The 14,978-nt window shown below is 38.9% G+C and overlaps 1 protein-coding gene across 1 annotated transcript in view; it reads right to left on the bottom strand.

Annotated features, from left to right (window-relative positions):
* The window catches only part of PDK3 (pyruvate dehydrogenase kinase 3), a 56,665-nt gene that overhangs the window by 19,186 nt on the left and 22,501 nt on the right, over positions 1-14,978 (bottom strand). Inside the window, exon 3 of the mRNA XM_075097409.1 lies at positions 5,979-6,050. Within this exon, the coding sequence (XP_074953510.1) occupies positions 5,979-6,050 (72 nt within the window). The remainder of the gene's footprint in view (positions 1-5,978; positions 6,051-14,978) is intronic.

Raw genomic sequence — 14,978 nt, 5'->3', positions numbered from 1 at the left:
TGTACTCATGCTGCTTCTCTGTTTCAGAGCAACAAGACAGAGCTGAGAAGCAACACTTACAATTACATCTGAAAGTCAAATGACAACACTCTACTAAATGTTGTTTACTGACAGCTTTGCTATTTGTTTTTAAATACCTCTGCTATCCACAATATATACAATAAAATGCCTAGGTGCTCCATGAGGGCATTTTGACATCCACTACCAAAGCCCTTAAATGCATGGTGCATGCCAAAGGGAAAACAAAGGGCTAGGAGGTTTATCTGCTACAGACCAGCAAATCATAGCTGAAGCTTAGTGTGCAAATACACACAATAAAGGAATACTTCATTATTGCAGTGATATGACAAATCTTCCAATCCATCTTCAAAGATAACCAACTTCACTCAACCGTTTCCATCAAGCAGATGCTTTTAAAGGACCAAACACACGAAGTATATAGGCACGTTTCAAAGCAGCAGGGCAGAAATCAGAACACATTTCCTTAAGCTTACCACTCATTCCTTGCCATCCCCCCACCCAACACACCCCTGGAAGACACAAAAGCTGTTACTGTACTCATACTGTAGGAGACCATATCAAGGAATTTTTGAAATGTTCATGGGATTAGCTGGGGGAAGGGGAGAAATACTCCAGAATAGCTCTGAAAATTTTACCTAGCAATGACAGTTTTCAAAACCACAGTGAATAAATAATGCAGTTATTCTGACAGATAAGAAATTATTAATATGAAGCTATTTTAGTCAAGTGAGCTTCAGTGACTTCTGTATAAACAAAAGAATGTTTAAGGTGTTACCATCGCTGTTAAATAAATTAAGCCTATAGACTTCTGCAAAGACAATTAATGAATGTCACAACACAAGTTATTATTTAACACCCTAATAACTGTATATATTATTCTGTTTTGATCTATCACCACAGTACGAGAAAAGAAGTCATGAGAAAGTCAATATAAGGACAAAGGGAATTTTTGTTATGTCTCTTTTATGGGTAGTATCATCTGAAAGATTAAAGACAACAAAGTGTTGAGAAGACTGGAGAAAAAAAAATCCTTTTAAATAGAACAGACATGCAATGGGGTTTTTGTGATTGGCTGCTCTTTTTTAGAGGTGCCAGCTGGTGGCTGAGAATCACCAGAAAGACAGGTAGAAGTTCACACTCAGAGTAGCTACTTTCAAAGTGCAAAACTAACTGAAGTGGCATTTCACATTGCTTGAAAGTAATAAAAAGGCACCTTCTTAATCATATCTACTGCAATATTTACTTATTTCAAGTTGCTAACATTCTTTTATTTATTTTTTATATAAGCATTATTTTAATCTTAGAGTTGCAGAACGTAAAGTTACTTCTTGTTTACTAAGTTGCTTTTGTGTGTTATCTCTAGATATACTGGCAGCTTACTACTACAGTTGCTCGAAGTTCCAGGACACTCCCACACACACCCTCCCATGAGTGTGCCACAAAGAAAAATCAGCAAAGAAACTCACAGATATAGGGTATGGAGTAAGTGCTCTTGGAAAGTACATGTGAACAGCATGTTTTACAAACCCTTGTTTTTGAAAAGCAACTTCTGCCTCTGTGTTTATCCGGATACATATTGACACCACGGGAAATTTCCAACACTTCTGCCAGCTTGCACCCTCTACCAGGCGTGGACACCTTATCTTAACACTCCTGCAATCACACTGACAGAACCGTGGGAAGACTTCCACCTAACCACTCTGCAGCTTGGGGGAAGATATCTGTGTCACTACAAATGCAAAAGCACCCTCACCTTTTGGCATATGCCCATCCTATCCACAGTGACAGCAATGTGGCGACATTGTAGCAAGTCTTCATAAGGTCTGCTAACCGACAGAATGCAATAAAGAAACTGAAGCACCTCTGAACCCGTTTGCCACAGAAATGCTGAGACAAAAAAATCCCTTTCAAGGATTTTGTCCAACATTAATAAAAAGGTAGCACTCATGAACACACAACTGTCTTCAAATTCATACGCTAAGAGCAGAGATAAGCTCGGCCACCCTGAAAAACATCAGCTTTAGTTTAGTCTCTGCACTTACTCCTAACCGTTCACCCTCTCTACTGCGTTGGCAGTGCTGTCTGTAGGCCACACGGTGTAACAGTTTAGGCACCACAGGGCTGAAAGTGGGCTGTTTTTCCACTAGATCAATTTCCCAATTCACTTCACTGCATGGCTTCATAGGCAGCTATGCCAGTACATGCATAACATCTATAATCCTGTAACACTGACACATAAAATGGTTTCCTCAGAAAGAGAGCCCAAATTCTGAGAATACCAAAGCAGGCCCCCCAGACAAGCAGAGAGATAACAGAAATAGTCAGCAGGCAGTTTTATGCTCAACTGATCAACTCATTCCACCATTTTTAGAAAGCATTAATTGAAGAACTACCGCCAATATCGATACAGCCATCTGTGGATATCAAACCTCTTTAATAGATTGGTTTAGCTCCCCTTCTTTCCTGTGCGACTGTTACCTTCATTAGCCATAACAGAAACTGAAGTCCGCCTCAGCTGACAAAAAGACTACCAAGGCACTTATTCAATTCCCAAAAATCAACTGCCCTGTAAGTCTTCGTGTTTTTTGAGCACTCAAGGTGGACACTGCATTTGGCTCCAAAGAAAAGCTGCTGGGGTGGTACTGGGGCAGGAGTTATTCCACCCAGGCAAGTCTCATGTTGTGACACTAAGCTAAGGAAAGCAGAGGTGGGGGCCATCATAAAACGTATAAGCCACCTGATACCACAGAGGGCACTAACAAGGATATGCACTGTGATGGTGAAAGGACACAAGACTGGGTCTTCTGTAATATGAAGTATATAATATGTAATATTAATATACACAATATGCACTCTTCTACAGCATGCTCAATGCAGGAACAAGACAGCTGAGAGGAACCAAGAGATGAAGCATGCTCCAACCCCTCTTCAAATGCTACCATATCCAAGGTACTCAGAGATACACACTGCTAGGACAAGAAAAGCTCTGGTTCAAAAGACCAGACATACCTTAAAGAGTGTACTTCCACATGTTCTTCTCCAAGCAAACCAGTCTGGCTGAAGAAAAGCACTATTCCTATTCATGCACCCCTAAAGACACTACCCACAAAGTCCCAGATAATGGCTTAAATTATGTATTAAATTATATATGCAATTACAAAAAAAAAGTGTTACGTAAACATAAATGAACTCGGGTATGTGGGGTTTTTCCACTGAAAAGTAGTTCATTGACTGCTAAGCTTACCAATATATCTCTTTTGACCATAAGACATAAAAGTAGGATAGGGCTAGACAGCAGCAACACAGAACACCAGTACAGGAATTGAGAAATTTTTTAGGTTTATCTGTGGGTTATTACCAGATAAATGTAGATGTAGTTAAGAGTATTTTTGAAAGAGGCAAAGATCAAATAGATACTTACAGCTCAATATCCAGTAAATTGGCATAGCCTTCAGAAAGTTAGGAATAGAAGACATGCAAAGAGCAGGAAAGTAAACCTGACCTTCTAATCCTAGGTAGCCTATCCAATATAATCAAGAATAAATTTGCTCTTTAATCAGATAACATGTCTTGCATCTCTTCACAGGCCAAACTTGGTATAAAAGATGACTCTTACTCTCAAAGTCCCTAGCTGCACATCACCTCAGTAGGTAGCAAAAAATTCCCAATATCCTTATTATATTATACTTAATTACGTATAATACAATAATTGCAAGATCAACAATTTTAACAAGCAGTTATACTGAATAAGTCAATATTTGGTTCATCATCAAATATTTGGTATATCATACTAATGAGAGCATCTCAAACAATATTTCCAATTGCCAAGAAACAGTATCAAGAATGCGTGTTATCCACAGGGCAGAGTCAGATAATGAATTATGAACAGACTCTAAAAACACATCTCCAAGAAAACTGTTCATCAACCTTTTTAAAAGTATATATATAGTGATCTACCTTGAGCCTCTGAAGTCCATAAAAAGCTGAAATTCAGTAACCTAAATACAGAACATTTAAGATGGCACCAGAAGCTACATAACCACCTTGCCTCCACCTGCATATCCAGGACATTACAGGCTTAATAGGACCTGTTACACTTGCCAGGCTCACTTAGATGTTTAGGACATCTTACACCATCTCAAAAGGCAACAGACACCAAAGGTTTGGTAACTTAATCCCACCCAAAATATTCTTCTAAATTAAGCAGTAGGAAAACTTACTGCTAAACTCGTCAAAACCAGAATTCTTTCTTGTCCCATCAGTAAACAGGCTTTAAATAGGGAATCACAAAATGTAACAGCTGGAGGTAGTAAAAAAGTTCGTCCGATTTATCCACTACACAATAAGCATGCTTAGAACATCACTGAAAGCTATCTAATCTCTTCTTAAAAGCTTTTAAAATGGGATGCTCAACAACCTTCTGAAATGGTCTTTTCCAGTCTGTTCTCACTAATATTAGAGTTCGTACCTTTTCCCCTGTGCACAAACTTTAATAAAAATCAGCCATTTTTTAGTTCTCCACCTCTTTACGCAGAGCAACCAATCATCCTTTATTACAGTGACTTTTTTTTTGCACTCAGACTTCCACTGTCTTTTTTGCCAGTCTAACTACATGCCTTCAACATTATTCAAAGGTGGAACTATCCAAGTCTCTAATTCTTATTCCTTTCACATCAATACTGTCCACGTGTATTTTAATTTCTTAATAGGTGTACCTAGAACTGAAGATAGTACTCCAGCTTAGGACTCGCACTGAGAAAATAGTTACTTTACCCTTGTCAGACAGCACTACAATTCACTCTGTCAGTCTATAATCCTTATGGCTCCTTCTACACTTCTGCCACGCAGGGAATTTGATACTCGTGCACCTGAGTTTCTCCTGCATATATTGCTTGATACTTAAAAAAATAAAGTGTAAAAATCTCAGATAACATGCCCACAAACAAAAGAGTGTAATATCTAAAATGCATTACCTAATAAAACTCTTACTTAACTTAACACAGCAGTTAATATATCTGAAACTAACTGAAGACAAAACACCATTTTTGCACAGCACAAGCCACATCTCACACAGAGCATTTGTTGGATTGCAAGGTGTTTCATGAAACACTTCCAATAAAGCACTGCTTGATCAGGCAAGATTTCCAGAGCTTCACATGAAATTCAAGTTTAAAAGACAAGCTACCCTAAGAAAATTTATCAATGGAACAAAAAACCTGCAAGAAATAACCTTCTGAAACAAAGTTTACTGCTAGACAGTACAGGGCAACCACAGACCTTAGTGTTGTGGGGGGTGGGGGAGTGTTTTGGGTTTTTGTTTTTGAGTCTGATGCACATGTTGCACCTGTTGTTCTCACTTACATGTGGTTTTTGTTTTGTTTTGTTTTCCTGTTTTATGCATACAAATGTCAGTGAAACACTCTAATGACAATTTGAATTATTTTGTTGATAAAGAAAATTGGCTAAGCTTTCCTTTCTTAATAAGTAGTATTATTCAATGAAGTAGGTGAACACCAATAACTGATGGCTATTAAAAAAAAGCTTTTAGAAAAAAAAACAATGACTGACACACTGAATGCTTTCAGACTGAAAAAATTCAATGTGTTAATATACATTATATACACAACAGAGAACTAAGTTCAATGCATACTAAAATGACATTTTAGTCATAAGTATTTGATATCCAAGCATATTCTTACATGCATGTTGTCTTCTCAATACAGCCTTGGAGGAAACATTTCATGCCATTTCTTGAACTGGTAGAGTGTATAAATGCAACATATATTGTTCAAAAGCACTTAGGTTCCTATATTCTGCTCCAGATTACAATTTTGGCCTTTAGTGCACAAATTCTACCTTACAAAGAAGACCCCTGTTATCCTATAGTACAAAACTACTTGGTTTTTTTGAGACACATTATTTTAAAATGAACCGTCACTAGAAAACAAATTACTCACTCATCCAGAACATGAGGATCCTCAGGACTTTTATTTTCATATTCTAAAAGCTCAAGGAAACTCTGCATGTACCTGAAATAAGCAAAAATGATAAAGAGAGAGTTAAAATACTTAAACCTAAATTACTTTTTAATTTTTTTACAACCTCTTCTGAAACAACAGAAGCATAGTACACAGCTCTCTGCAAAGGCTAGAATGAAGTGGGATGCTGCAACAAAGGGATAGAAAATATTATTTATGACCCTACAGTCCACGATTCAGAAAAAACTGCTGTATAAATCAAGCTGAAGTTAAAAGGAGCAAACCCCCTCTTCAGGTAGGTCTGTAATTTCAGATAACTTAGTTTGCCCCTGGATCTTGACTTCCTGGCCATTCACTTTGTAGAGATGTTAGTTTGCTCCCACATTCCTTCGAGAGCAATCCAACCTTCCTTCCAAATAAAGCTCCAGGGAACACTCCCCAAAAGCAAAGCTAACAAGACTGCACCAAGCTTGTCCTACCACAGTACTCCAGAAGAGTACGCCCCTTCACACACTCCCACATCTCCTTACATTGTACCTCTGGCCACATGACACAACCCTTGGTTTTGTAAAAATACCACTCTTACACAACACAGCTCTCTCTAGTTCAGACATTCAGCACACATGGCTTAGAGCCACAGAGGTACCACACAGGACCCAAAGAAGATTTATGGTAAAGTACCACTCAACACAAACACGACCAGCCTGCTCTGTAGGAAACTAGCCCAACACCAGTATAAGTGTCACCATCCCACACCACTGGGCCTGAGGACCAGGTATCACCCCATGAAGCAGGTGCATTTAGCAGTACAGATGTAGCTTTGAAGATTACAGAATTGGGACCTACTTCAAGTAAACCACGCAAGATATCAGTCACACACATAAAAAGCAGGGTTTCAGCATTACCAGAAGGAGCTGTCATTCTTCTCCCTTTTGCCCTTCCTTCACTCCTGGTTGAGCACTGCCACTTACACTACAATAACGCTAATGCTAAATGTTAATGCTAATCAGATTAGCTCCCTGCAATGTTGAAAACAGCCAACCAGATAGATTGGTTTTGTTTTTTTTTTAATCATTCTCTCACATGAAAACAACTCATAGAAAGGTCTGACTGGCTGAAGCTAGCTAGCACAGGACAGAAAGGATAACCAAAAAGCCTACATAAGGAAAAAGCAAAACAAGTGACCAAATCTTTCCCCTTTCAGTAGCAGCAACTCATTAGATCAGCTCATCAAAATGGTCTATCCATAAGCTCAGTCCCCATGAGACTGTCTCCAGTCACTGAACCTTGGACAACTTCACATTAAAACAAAACCTCTTTTGGTAGCATTTCTATGTTAAGATCAGCTTAAGCAGGCTATGAAGCTTCACCCTACATCTTCAAGCTACGGCAAAGCTTAAGACTGCACTGCTGTCTACGTGACTCCAGAATCACATGCTGCTGCTCCACCCCTCATTTCAGTTGCAGCCATCACAGGACACGGTCAACACAATAACAGTAGCTCCTGACCCTCTGTGTAGTTTTGCCCTCCTGCAACTGTCACATGTAACTACCAAAATCCCCCAAACATTTGCCAATTACAAGTTTGGGAAGTAGCTGATGTCTACAGCACTGCTTATTTTAAAACATGGTTTTTTACGCTAAGAGATAGCACCAGTTTAGACCAACCGTCACACTATGCTCCCAGGAGTTCAAGGAATTGCCTAGGGTCACTTCAGGGAACAGGCAGTAACTTCTAGCCCACTGTCCACTGAAGATGAGTTCCTGAAAAGTGGAACATTTAGCAGTTAGAAAGATACTGACACAGTTCTAACTATGCAGGGACAGTATTTATGATGTGGAAGATAGAGGCAGTGGAAGAATCATCAGGACCATCAGCTGAAGGAGGGACTGAGTTTCTGAAAGAACGAATGAGAACTAATATCCGTTGAGAATGTGTCCTTGCACACACTCACTTTTTATTAATTCTCACTGGAAAAAGCTGCTTTACTCTCTGAACTCAGCTGCTTCACCTGCAAGACCTAACATGTAACAAATTATGATTGCCCTCACTCCTTTGTTTCAAAGGGGTATGTGTTCTTCAGCATCATCTGCCTCATATGAATCAAGGTCAGTCAAGTTAATCATGCATACAGGTGGTAAAAAAGGTACCATTATTACAGTGAGCAAAACAGTAATAAACGATCAGCAAAGGAACTCCAAAATGAAATATGGGAAAGGGACGGACAAGGCACTGAGGCAATTCGGGGCATCGTTAGTTTGACTCTAAAGAGGCAGTAAGATGAGCTTTTGACTTCTTACCAAACCAGGCCATGTTCTGCAGAAGCAATACTTAAGACCCATTCCTGTGCCCAATTTTGCTCTACCTCTAGTCAATACCTGACACTCCACAACCAGCCTTTGCTACCTCCTTCACCATTTTCTTGTTGGGCAATGAGAACATATCCAAGTCATTCAAGGCATAATTGCCTCAAAGAAGAAACTGACTTTCTGGACTTTTTCTGTGAATAGAGAAAAGGGTATCGTTCATGTGGCATCCTTTTCTTGCAAATACATTTAGGAATTAAAAAAAGCCACGTAACTTAAGACTACCAGAATTGTCACACTGGACTACTTCTCTCATGCTGTGTGTTGTAATATAACAAGAAAGCTAAGATTTTCCTTTGTAACTAAGTAGGTATTTGCTGTCTTAAATTTGTGTGGTAAAAGGAAATCAGGCAAAATATTCATCTGACTCTACAGAGAAAAACAATCTACCCAAAAAATATCTGCATGATTTCTGTGAAGGAGTCTTATCCTATTCCTCAAATACAGGTTGATCTCTTGCTACTGAATGACTGGGTCTACATTAGCATTTTTATTTCCAAATCTAAACCTGCAGTATGGTTTTGAAACTAATCCCCCAGTAATCTTCACTTAACCCACACTGCTTATATTAGCAAAGCGGGTTTGGCAATTCTCAGAACAACAGGTTCTTCTCAGAAGAAGCAGCTGCTGCAGATGTGCATCAAATGTGCAAAACCCAAGGCAGCCAGCATGACCTGAACCAATGAGTGGGCCAAAATGCTATGATTTCTCCAGCACAGGTACAATACATGCCAGGAGGCAGACTCTGTACTGTCACAAATACCCTTCACACTATAAAGTGTTTCTGATATTACATAAAAGACCAAATGCTGTAGGTGTCAGCAAGTTTGCCAACAGCCACGCCTCTACTCTTTAAGCTCCCATCTCACATCCTTTCAAACCTTCCTCCTGGTTTGAAATCCTTTTCCTTCGTACTTTAATTTCTGTTGCCATCCTTCATGTTTTGTGGAGGCCTTTAATTTTTCCCCTTGCCCTCTTTTTTCTCCTCCCCCCCCCCCGCCCCAGTCCACTCTTCTACACCCATTTTCATAAAGGCAACAATAGCCCTTTCTGCCTCCCAGAACACCCAGGGCTGCAAGCCAGCTTTCCAAGAAAATTCAGAATCACAGAATCATTTAGGTTGGAAGACATCTCTTGAAATCATCTAGTCTAACCTCCCTGCTCAAGCAGGGTCAGCTAGAGCAGCCTGTCCAGGACCATGTCCCCTGGGGTTTTGAGTATCTCCACATATTGAGATTCCACAGTCTCTCTGGGCAACCTTCTTGTGGTGTGTGATCGCCCTCACTGTAGAAAAGGTTTTTCTTACGTTCGTATGGAATTTCATGTGCTTTAATTTGTATTCATTGCCTCTTGTCCTGTCACTGAGCACTACTGAACAAAGTCTGGCTCACTCATCTTCATTCTCTCCCATTAGGTATTTATACACACTGATAACATCCACCCCTACCCTCCCACCCAAGCCTTCTCTTCTTCAGGTTGAACAGCCCAGGCAGCTTGCTGGGTATCTCTAAGGAGATATTCAGCATTCTCAGCTTCTTCCCATATGAAAGATGCTTCAATAAATGTGTCACGAAAGAAGTGACAGCTTCTCTCATGGCAAAGTAAGCCAGAGGAGGTTATTAAGAAGCTGCTCACCCCTATCTGTCATCATATATTATGGAAGTCCCATTTCTGAAGATCCAGGACAACCACAACACTCGAGAAGCAACACAGCAGGTGCTATTTACTACAGACCTCCTACCAGAACTCTCAAACATCAGCAATCCTGTGCTGATGCTAGGATAAAAGAGCAACGACCATTTCTGGTACTGAAGGTAGCTGATACCTGACTTTTGTGCTGTGTGGATTTGACTGTTTGCCTACCATTACTGGTATGCTGTACTGAGATTCATACTCGTAACTTATTGGGACATTGGCCCTAAGACTGCAGCCCCTGGAATAATCAAATATCACTACTCCTGTGTTGAAGAGTATCGGACAGGGGCAAGCCAAGTGCTTCTCTCATCTAATGCAGGAAGTAATTGTGCAGAAAACTGTCTCAGTTAGAAAAAGACTAAAGCAGGTCTCAACTAGAAAAATGCTGCCAAACATGGTCACCAGTCTTCAGTGCAACCAGCAGGTGGAACAGCTTCTGAGGTCATTACGCTGCAGGCTCAACATAGCACCAGTGAGGAACTGAGAGTTTCTGAAACAAAGGAAAATTACACAAACTAAACGCTCTATGGAAATTTACAAATGCACTTAAGAAATTTCTCTTTAATCTCTGTGGTGATGGAAAAACTATGGAAACAAGCAATGTTCTTCCTTTAGAGTGATCAACAATTTTTAGATGTCTCTTTCTGATTCTGAAATAAATTGATATTACTTCAGAAGTCAGGTTCATTAGCACAAACACTGTATCCACCAAGTCAGAGAGACCAGTTCAGAGAAAAGGTTATTAACTTCAAATCTAAGTTACTCAAATTTCTTCCATCACCTTTAATATTTCTTCCAATCCCTTGACTAAACAAAGCCAAAAAAAAAAATAACCGTAGGTCAAACGAATCTAACCCACTGTCCAATGCCTATCCTATATGTCAACCAACCTGGGATGCTATAATACCCTGTATATTATCCCAAGTCTCTAAATAAAAACTGACAGCTGCCAATGCTTTTATCCAGTTGTGATTTAGAGTTTTCACACAAAATTCACACCACCACCACCACCCTCGCAAACAGCTCAAAATTAAAGAAAGTAATTAAAAACTTGTTCAAAAGGAAAACTGTAACTCTGGTTAGGTGTAATAAATAATTCACAACACTGTCTTAATCACCACGACCATTACAATCTGCCTAACGCTGAGCAGTCAGCAATGCAGTTTGCTCCTGTAATAGCTAGTGTGTGTAAAAAAAGGTCATTCCCCTTTCATACAACTCATCTATTTCCTTGAATTTTCTTTTGATTTGAACTGCAGGTGCAGAGAAGGATAAATGAAGGTGGTAACTACAGGATTTATCAAGCGCTGAAAAGTGACACCTTGCGAGGTTTTAAACACACTTCGCACACAATTACCAGCCAGCTAGAATAAAGAAAAGTACCAGAATAATGGATTACTTCCTACATTACTAGCAAATGAATACAACTATACAGGACACAAATCTACAAAAACACTGCCAGCGGAGACAGAAAAAAAAAGAAACAGTTGCATTTTGCTATCTTTGGTGAATTATCAACAGCAGAAGTCAAAGCCTGTGCCCTTCAAACCTGCTGTCTTGCTGGTGTTTAATTTTTTTATCACAATACACTCCAATTCCTTGGGCAAGCTCTCTGGTTTCAATCACCCATCAATCTTGTTCTTTTGTTAATTACTGCCAGGTAGATTGAATTCCTGTTAGTCTGCCAAATGTAATAATTCTAGAATGGCATATTTCATACATGAAATCAATGCAAATGTCCATGTCAACTCCAGATTTTCTTTTTTTTTTTTTAAACTCATGCAAGATACCTTTCCTTTTTCCCGTGTGTATTTCACTAAGATATTCCTTTAGAATCTCTCTAACACCAAAACACTGAAAAGATAGAACATATCTCCATGGTAACACAATCCTGTTAGCATAGTCTGAATGTAAAAAAATAGAGGAAAAGCAATTATTAATCCCCAAACTATACTGATTTCTCTAATGGGTCTTTCCAAGGAGGTACATAGAAATTTAGAGTCTTTTCCAGGGAAAAGTACTAAAGAAAAGTAGAGACATTTGGTCAGGGTTAATTAAGATGTGCATTTTAGATATGACTGAGTAGCATGCTGTGCAAACCTCACACTCACTTTAGACATTTCACAAGCTTTGACCTTATCCATTATAAGGTTTTATTGTAACTATTTTCCCTCATCACATCACATGAGTGAGGATATCCTCTACTATGCAATTCTGCCACATGTTCAATATCCGACCTGCAGTGCACTTCAGCCAGAGTGCCCTCTCAAAGCTGGCCTAAAAAAGGCTTGCTTTTTCAGAACTAGGAAGTTGCACACTAATTTTGAAAAACTGAAAGCAAGTTGCTGATCCCCAAAATGCTGGTTGTTGGTCTGTTATCTGGAATCACCGCAGTTCACAGCCAGAACATATTAACTGTGTTATTATTTTGATTCATTTCATTCCTTCCCTTGCTACTCCATGCAAAACACATGCATAAACTAAGTTATAAACTCAAACTGAGACAGAGCTAATGTTTTACCTTTGCACAGACTGAAATGCAAAGCTTTTTTTTTGTTCATAGTTCACTCTGTTGGTAAGGCCAGCTTTATTCATAAAAGCGTAGCCAAGAAGCACAAAGAAGGACAGCTGTCTTGCCTATCGTCACTGCTGCACACATCAGGCTAAGCAACCCAGAAAGGAAGGAGAGGGTAAAAAAAATGTACCTTCCCTGAGAGCAATCAAACAATCAGTGGTAAAATCTGTTAGGCAGTGCAGTGCAGTCAAGGAGTGTGCTACAAGAAGCAAAGTGCCTACAGCATGACCACGAAGATGGACTAGAGAACTGGGAGAACAGGGCTTGCCTTCAGCAGGGAGCATATTCTCCAAAGTGACAAGATGAGGTTGCTTCCCAAGGGACCTATAAGGGACTAGGAAATTCACTCAATCCAGAATGTCACTGCCTGGCTGGACAGCGGATGGATGGGAAAGGATCCATGCTGTGGATGGCAGGGTTAATTTGTTTTCTTACTCCACCAAACCTAAGTTCCATCTTTTTACAGAGCCACCTTACTCTAATTTAAAAGTTTAATAAAATCTACTTTAAAGATTAGGAGCTTTTTGTATTTTTTGGCATGCTGACATTAAGGAATAGACTGGGAACTCAATTTTTTAAAGCTCCAGCTAATTTGAAATCTCACCAAACGCATATAAAAACCTAGGCTTCTACTGCAAAGTGGTAGCATAAATAAATCATAAATATGCTGATGACTACAAAAGTTACTGAAAACTAGCAAATAAACAGATTAAGGTGAATAATGCATTATGTCTTTGCTCACTTGCAGCAAATGTACATCAGATTTTTTGTTTGCATATTAATAATTTGTCATGGTTCCTCAACCTATGGCACAGTAAAATAAAGGGTCATGATACCTGATCTGAAAAATTCTTGAAGTATCAAACAAGTGTATCAAAAGAAGAGGTTTCTTCATTTTAGAATTTCACAAACCAGCTGAACAGCTAAATTTATATTTATTCTACTGCATAAAATTCAGGAATCTCTCTATGTCTAAACTTTGGGTTAAGAAATTATAAATATGTTTCAAAACCTGCTACCAGAATAGCTGCATAATACTCAAGGCCATTCACACTGAAGTTAATATAACTGTTTTGTTTTGGTCTTTTTAGAATCTACGTGATTCAGTAAATTTTGCCCACGGTTCGTCACCAGTTCATCACTAGGTCTTACCACCTACAGGTAAATGTTGAAAAAAGCAATTAAAAACCACCAAACAGAAAAGAAATAAGCTCTTTAAAGTCAAAGTCCAAATCTGTAATCAGGAAAACAACACGCCAGTTACTTTTATTGCTTCTGACATGAGATAACAAAAATATTCTTATATAATGTCAGTGAAGATATTCCTTCCCACAAAAACTGCTAGTTCACAAAATTAGAAGAACACTATGACAGACGTTTTTACTTCAAACTTCCACCTCTGGGTTGGATGTGCACTTGAACTTCCTTCATCACGTTGAAGTCTGATATTTCAGCCCATTTAACAGCAAACTATCAGTCTACAGCTGTGACAGTGCAAATCACATTGTCATATAAAATATATGATTTGGTCAAGTATCTTACAGTCATAAGTTCTAATACACTCAAAACTTCCTTTTTTTATGAGTAGGATCTATTATAGCCATAAAAGTCACCCCATGAGTCCTCAAACCTCTAAGCAAAAAATTATGAAGGGGGCATCCTCTCTGAAGACCCATTCAGTTCCTTTGCAGAAGTGATCCAAATGTTGCTTGGCTCTGTATTAGCCAGGCAGAAGCATTTGCCACAGAACATATATTTGGCCTAGAAGAATTATGCTGTAGAGTCCCTACAAAAAAATTATTTCCTTTTCTTCATTTACTTATCTGTCCGTCCACATTTCACTAAAGACAGCTTCACGAGTCATCTAGATTAGAAAAAGCCTAAAAGGCCTGCATATTATGCATTCTTTCTTACTTGTCATAAAAACTTCCAGTAACGTCAGACAGATGATACAAGACTTAAACCCTTGCAAGCTGCCCCTTAACCATGAAGTAATTGTTGCTGTGGGGCTCTGCAGCATTTACATTTATTTGAAGCACTTAATCACTATGTTTGAAGTGGTCGTCAAAACAGTTAGTATTACCTTTCATGGACAAACATATTTAAACCCAAGTACACTATATCACATATCCTAATTTATATTTTCTAAGTCTGAAGCTTGATAAACAAGACCAAACCCAGAAGTCAATATACAGTCAATGTGGAATTTCTTGGCTCAAGGGCTATGACTGAAATGAACAGAAGCCTACAACATTAGCTGCTGTTACACTTAGATTGGCTGTTATTCACAAAGGTAATTTTGTTGTACACTGCAAAGAATGTTTTTACAAAAAATTCTTTGG

This window comes from Phalacrocorax aristotelis, chromosome 1 (genome assembly GCF_949628215.1).
Source record: "Phalacrocorax aristotelis chromosome 1, bGulAri2.1, whole genome shotgun sequence".
NCBI lineage: Eukaryota > Metazoa > Chordata > Aves > Suliformes > Phalacrocoracidae > Phalacrocorax > Phalacrocorax aristotelis.
The sequence above is the reverse complement of the archived record's forward strand: the minus strand, read 5'-3'. Positions and strand labels throughout refer to the sequence as shown.